Source organism: Penaeus japonicus, unplaced genomic scaffold (genome assembly GCF_977035675.1).
Source record: "Penaeus japonicus unplaced genomic scaffold, GWHDUDI00000001_assembly GWHDUDI00000038, whole genome shotgun sequence".
NCBI classification, from domain to species: domain Eukaryota; kingdom Metazoa; phylum Arthropoda; class Malacostraca; order Decapoda; family Penaeidae; genus Penaeus; species Penaeus japonicus.
The window spans coordinates 3008142-3015641 of record NW_028234440.1 but is presented as its reverse complement, the minus strand read 5'-3'; the positions used below and the strand labels follow the sequence as shown (position 1 = coordinate 3015641).

General features: G+C 37.2%; 1 protein-coding gene across 5 annotated transcripts in view; it reads left to right on the top strand.

The window, feature by feature from the left end:
• Positions 1-5923, top strand: part of LOC122262204 (uncharacterized) — a 37316-nt gene extending 31393 nt beyond the window's left edge. For all 5 annotated transcript variants that reach the window (XM_043030159.2, XM_043030161.2, XM_043030160.2 and 2 more), the window contains exons 3-7: positions 592-741; positions 938-1056; positions 1685-1815; positions 2525-2843; positions 3245-5923. In XM_043030159.2, the coding sequence (XP_042886093.1) occupies positions 592-741; positions 938-1056; positions 1685-1815; positions 2525-2843; positions 3245-3682 (1157 nt within the window). In that variant the 3' untranslated portion in view covers positions 3683-5923. The remainder of the gene's footprint in view (positions 1-591; positions 742-937; positions 1057-1684; positions 1816-2524; positions 2844-3244) is intronic.
• Positions 5924-7500: the final 1577 nt, after the last annotated feature.

Genomic DNA, 7500 nt, shown 5'->3' with positions numbered 1-7500 from the left:
TGTAGACGTAAGGAGTGGTCGGTATCGGGTATCGGGTATCGGATTATCGAGAATGGATATCGGGTATTTCGGCACGCCCTCTCCATCTCTATGCAATAGTGGCCGGTATCCGTATAGATTGAGACGAAGAAACTATTGCGGGAGGGTTTCGAACTTGCAATGGAAGGGTGTAGATATCGGCCAATTATTATGGACAATACAGATGTGGATATACGGTTTATATATATGAGAGAGAGAGAGAGAGAGAGAGAGAGAGAGAGAGAGAGAGAGAGAGAGAGAGAGAGAGAGAGAGAGAGAGAGAGAGAGAGAGAAAGAAAGAAAGACACCATTGGCTCACTTCCGTTGTATTACGTCACAGACACAAAGTGTTTTCTCAGAGTTGGGAGTAATTCACAGGAGGAACGGAGATTAAGATCCACCTCTTGTTCTCCTTAGAATCCACCAGACCTTGAGTGGTTTCGTTTTGGCGTTCGAGGTTGCCCCCTCCCCCTCCCTTTCCATCTGAGGACCTCGCCAAAGCCACGCGACGGATCGCTTTCCCTCAAGTCGCAACAATCTGACGGTTTTCCTTCTTTTCTTTCATCTCGACAGGTCTTCCGGGCACCGAGGAGAGAGGGACCGGCGAGTTCGGCCAGGGCGGAGAGGACATGCCCGTGTCACTGTCACCCGAACAGTTCCTGTCGGAGGCGAGCGAGCGTGAACCGACTCCCGCCCCCCCGACCCCAACGCCACCAAAGCCAGGTAAGTGTAAACTAAATGAATAAATGAATAAGGAAATAAATAAATTAATAAATAGATAAATAAATAAAAACGTTGAAAAAATAAAAATGATAATAAATAAAACGTGGAGCAAAAAAAAATCGCGTTGACGAATATCAGTCACCCGTAACCACCCAAGGAGAATATTCGGTTGTCATAGTGAAATTTCACCTTCCAGAGAGCTACCAGCTGAGGCACAACAACCACCTGACGATCGTCCTAGAGGCACTCGCTCGAGATGAAGCCTTCATGGATGTTACTCTAACCGCCCAGGGAAGGTCACTCAAAGCCCACAAGGTATGGCTCACTTTGGCTTAAGTTAATTAAGTGAAGGGGTTAAGGAAATGGTAGTCAGGTAGACAGACGCTCTCGTGCACTGACACTCACGGAGATGGATATGTAGGGTTGATAGTAGAGTAACGTCCATGCAGTGATGCAGTTAGGAATGAATAATACGTGTTTGTTTGAATTTGATTGTGACTTTGGGATGTATGGAGATAGGTCTGTGATTGCTGGTTTTATAGTTACTCATTCATGAAATGATGCACAGACACAACGAGAGGGAACACAGTATGCATACATAAACTTATATCCATATATATATATATATATACACATGTATATAAATGTGTACGCATATACACAAACACACACGTATTCACACTCACACACACACACACACACACACACACACACACACACACACACACACACACACACACACACACACACACACACACACACACACACACACACACACACACACACACACACACACACACACACACACACACACACACACACACACACAAAACAAGCACATGCACATACACATGCACACGTATTCCCAAACACATAAACAAACACACTAATCAGACTAAGTGGTGTATATAATTTTACTCAGCATTTGTGCTTTCTCCTTCAGTCTGTGTTGTCTGCAGTCAGCCCCTATTTCCGAGGTGTGTTGCGTGACAACCCCTGTCAGCATCCCATCATCATCATGCCGCGTGATGTTCGCTTTGAGGAGCTCTACAGCATAGTCAATTATATTTACAAGTAAGTATCGATGGTTGGGAACTCTTTCACTCAAATGTTGCGTATGTTATTGATTGGCAATTTACATGTACGAAACTTGGCTTTTTCAGTAAGTTTTAGATGAACCAGTGAACAAACACAGTAGTAATAGAATAATTCTCAGGTGAATGTCCAAGGTTTGATGTTAATTAGACTATAGATTAGCTGTTTACCATTGCTTATTGATAGGGCTGGAAATTTGCAGAACATGTAGACCACGTGAAAGTGAGATGCTTTTTCCAGTCATAAATTTTGTATACAGAATTTTTGTATGTAAAAGATATTAGGAATACATATTCTGCACAAAGCTGTGATTTCTGAAAACTTACGTATCTCAATCTTTATTTAGAGAAAACACTTAGAAGCCATGCAATGTCCATGTATTTAAATGGAAAAGATTATTTTTTTGTTAATATAGCAGAAAATAATGTGGGCATTCATACATTTGAATTGAGTATGATGCTTGGATTTTGAAAGGGAATTTATAGGTTGATGGCCATAGATTTTAGTTAAATGTGTTTGTGTGTGCACACACCTGTCTTTGCATGTTTTGTATAAAGATAGTTTAATATAAAATGTAATACTTTCACAATGAGCATTATCATATAGCCTGTTGAGGATTGATGTATTTTCAATATTGGATGTGGTTTTCTGTATCATGCTAAGACTAAATGGAATCCTTTTTTTGTAGGGGTGAAATGACAGTAGCAGCCGAAGATCTGACATCGTTACTGAAGACTGCAGAAATTCTTCAAGTGTCGGGCCTGGCCCCTTCAGATTCAACAGCAACAGTGAATCCCAGCACAGAGTCGTGTGCGACCGGCAACGTCCGTTCCTCTTCAGCCTCCTCTTCCTCGTCGTCTTCCACCCATCCACCCGGGGCAAGAGCCGTGAGACCCCCTAAGCCGACTCCACAGGGAACTGCCACACCGCCAGCCAGACCCAAATCTCGAGACTGTATGATAAACCCAACCGATTTCATGGACGTGGATATGACCTGTGTTAAGGAGGTTAGTTGGAGTACCAAATGGAATTTTGATCTTATAAGCACTGACCGTAGTCTTATAAGTCTGACAGTAAAGCCCATATAAGTAATATCATAAAGCACTTCAAACTCATGCAGCTTAACCTTTCAAATTATAAAAATTCTCTTGTAAGTGATAAATGTAAGCTTTATTGCCTTAATGTTATCAAGAAATTATAAATTTCATAAAACTATCAATTTTGAACTTAAGTTCGATATAGAATACAGGATCGTAAACCTCAGAGTATTTTATTTTCAGAATGAATAAAATACTAATTCGTGTAGATGTATTTTAGATGTATCTCAAAGTTCAGAATCCTTTGAATTGTTAGAATTAGTTACATTTTGAGCTTTGTCATTTAATCTTGTATTAATCTCTGCCCTCAGGAAGTTGCTAGTGGTGGTGAAGAAGAGGAAGAAAGTGCAAATAATGTAGTCACCGGTCAACCCCCTGCAAACGAAAATGGAAAGACAGACGAACCCCAAGAAACAAGGAACATTTCTCCGGCCATAGAACACATACAAGAGACTCCGGCGGTACCTGTAAGTCAAGTACAAGAACACACAACCACAACCACCAGCCCAGCCATAAAATCGGAGCCCGGTGGAGCCGCGGACGTTCCGCCAGCAAGCACTGCCCCAGAAGATCCTATACCATTCATGTGTCCACATTGCCAGGAAGTCCACAGAAGTAACGAAATGATGACCTCGCACCTCAGACTGAAACATCCCAGTAAGCCGAGCTTTGTTTGTGGGTGTGGACGCGTGTTCGTAAGGCAACTCCAGCACCAAGCCCACGCAAGAGTGTGTTCTAGTTCGTCTTGAGATTTTTGGTGGTGTCACTAAGAAGGACGATTAAACTTGCAGCTGCAATGAAGGAAATATTAAAGTAGATTTTTCCTTTCTTTCTTTTTTTTCTTTTTCTTTTTTTTTGTAAATGATTTACTTATTTATTTATTTATTTTTTAAGACAAGTAAAAGGGGAAGTGCACAATAAATTCACCATTTATTTAAAGAGGTGAGCTAAAAATTTCAGAATCACATAATTCTAACTTTAGGTCCAGAATTTGAAAGGGAGAAATGTTTCATGTAAAATAATGAATACATATTTCAGAAGGGTGTCATATGAGGCCAAGGGAGGTCGAGACATCTGAGAACATATAAATATAGTTTTTATTTTACTTATTGATTGATTTTTGTTAAATGTATGGAGAAAAAGAGTAAGGCCTTACAATAGTTCATCAACCATTTTAATAAAAGGATTACCACTATTCAGATCTCTTGAAGAAGAAAAAATCATATTGAAAGGGGATAATATTTGCTTTAACCTCTATAGGTTGTAGCTAAATGGAGGAAAAGAGGCAATAGTGTTAGATGTTTCGATGCATCAGGTTCACAAAGGGCATTGTTGAAAAGGCAACTTTTATGGACGATGTCTTCTTCGGGAGCTTTTGTTCACTGGGAAACACGTGAGTACTCGACAAATTGGTGCTGTTAACCCATCCCCGACGGGGGAATTCTAGCCTTGAATGTCCAAATGCCGGGGCGTTCGAATTATTAGGCCTAAATCAATTGAATGGCTGGCACAATACTGTGCCGCCCGGCCACTGGGCTTTTGAATGCACGGTACACATGCTGTACCACCCGTCCTGTGTGGGTTAATTACACAGAGAAGAAACTTTGCCCATATGTAGCATTTAGTATTGGCATACTATCTCCATGGGGCAGTTCAGAATTGTGGGCAGTTCACTTTCAATTCTTCTGGGATGTATCTCTTCTGTACTACAATCATACTCAGGATTTTATCACTTACCTATGCAGACTATTGTGACAAACAGCGCCTCAAGTAATAGTGTTCCCCTAAAAGTTGGGAATCATAACATCCTTCACATATATAACCTCTGTCTGCAAAGTTACTGTCATTCATCCTTCTATGTGTTTGTGGATTCTTCTGCAATTGGTACTTCTTGCATCTCGTTGAAAATCTACGAGGCAGGGCTCCTGTTTTATCTCCGGTGGGTAAAACGGATTAACGTTGTAAATGTATGGTATTTGTACGAGGCTCCACAACATACCTCTTTCCAATTGGGTCTCTTGATTTTTCTTGTGGTTAATCACTCTCATCTATGTTTTGCAATATAATCTTTGAATTTGGCAATATCTACACAAAACTAAAACTTCTATTAGAATGGCAGTTGTTCTCTTGTCATTTATTCACTCAACTTTGCATTTTCATTCTTTTTTTTTTTTCTCTCTCCAAAGGCTTAAGCTCTTATTTAGTCAGTTTGTTATATATTTTTTATGGGTCTAAAGAAGGAATTAGTTAGGGCAAAAAAAAGGATCTTGTCACCTCTTCAATAAAATGAGTGCATTTATAAGAAGGGCCTTCAATTCACATTCAGTATTGACCTGATGCTGCTACAAATCAGACAGATATGTATATTTTTTGACCAATGACTGTGGCAGTTAAAAAAAGAAGAAGAGAATATATATTTAGTTTCTAAATGTTACATATACTTGTCCATAATTTTATGCTAAGGCATAAACACCTGTGTATACTTAAGCATTTCTTTCATGAAATCTTTATTGCCACTGAAATTAAAGTGATATTCATAAGATAAAGAATATGTGTTTCCACAGTTTAACACAGTCCTAGGTAATTATTTATATGTACTATGTTGTCAGGAATAGTTTCAAAGTGATGCTGAGCATTATTTCTTGTATGTGATTATATAGAAATATGGTAACATACAAGGAGTCGATTTACCTGATGATAAAGTGAGAAAAGATAGTTTAAATATTCGTAGAATAGAGAAAGAGTGTATTGTACTTTCTTAAGCACAGTAATAAGAAACTTTCACTTGTGTACATATTTCCTGTACTGTAGTTGTAATACAGAAGTTTTGTATTATATTGCAATATCTTTAGTCTTTATAAGCAACAAATTTCCTATACGAAGTTTGTAGATAGATTTTAGGTGAAAACTGTGTCAGTTTTTTATTGATGCTGAAATATTTTGGGAAAAAGTTGTGATTCTGTACAAAGTTCAATAAACAATAAATTTTACTTGCATTTATTTTTTTTCCAAATACTTCACTTTGTAGTTGAAAAATCTCTGTTGTAGATGAAGTAGCTACATTAAATGTGTCTGTAATATATATATATAATATGATTTACTCAAATCAACAGAAATCCTAAAGCAAAGAGATTATTCATAGAAAATAATGTATTTGAATGGGGAATACAATACAAAGGCACTTTAGGAGTAAATTTGAACATTACTTTTTCTATAATAACCACTGGTCCGAAAAAACGCTGAAAATTTAATTGCATGCATCAAAAATATTTTATTTTATAGATCATAAACTAAAAATTGTTTTAGTTCATATGGCAGACAGTAAAACACTGCTGAACAGTTGCAATATTTAATGATCAGTGCTTTGATCAAACATGTGTAGCATTATGTATATGATATATGATAAAATAATGGCTATCTTAAGTTTTATATAAAGATATGAAAGAATGATGGCCATATTCAGTTTAATTTGTGTTTATTATATTTGTATATGACAGGATAATAATTACATAAAGCAAGACAATGAAATACTGGCTGACAAGAGCTGCATTATATATATATATATATATATATATATATATATATCATCGTGTGCCTTGCGACAGGATGTGTGTATGCTGAATGTGGTCCCAGAGAGCATAAAATAAACTATAAATACACAAAACAACAAAGGAAAAAACAAGAAAACACATGAATATGACGAATGCCTTTCCGCCATATTGCTTCTTTGGGATATGCAATATAACTTTAAGTTTTTCTTTGTTGTGTTCTGTATAACACGTTCGGTATGAATCCTTCACTGGTAATGATATAAAAGTGAATTACGCATTAAAAATGGAAAGAAAAATACAGATTGCAGATACTATCTGACATTTTTTTTTTGGTGTACATTCACGTGATTTGGATATGTATTTCAAACAACAAACAATACTACAAAATAATGTGATTTTCTTTGTCAAGAAAGTAATGATGATATTGATGATGAGCAATGATAACAATGGGAAAAAATAATAATGATATTAACATCAACAGCAATAAGAATGATAATAACAATAAGATCATGAAAATGATACTGATAATAATAATTATGATGAGAGGAATAATAATAATAATGTTAATAATGGGAATAGTAACAATGCTAGTAGTGATAAACAAGAAAGGTAACAACAATCTCCTTTCGCAGCAAAATGATCCCATATTTTCGAAGTTGTTCTTTTAAACGGATCTTCTCTTTAGACAAACATCATATCTATCGAGTTCTCTTCTCCCTGCCTCTCACGTTGTCTTCCCCTTCACCCTTTTCCTTGCATTTCTTCCATTTGACATTCCGCCTTCTACCTACTCTCCTCATGTTATCTCTGTCTTATCTTTTGTTCTTATCTCGAAGCTTGCTACAACTAGAGTACCTGTGATACGGTCGTCCATCCCATTCCACAACACTGCTAGACTTGATATATATTTTTTTTATATAAATAGCTTTTTGGCCTTTGTTTTGCAGAGGACACTCGGTTTAATGCTCCAGATATTCTAACCGATGTGTACTATACTAGTTTATCTTATGCTCTGT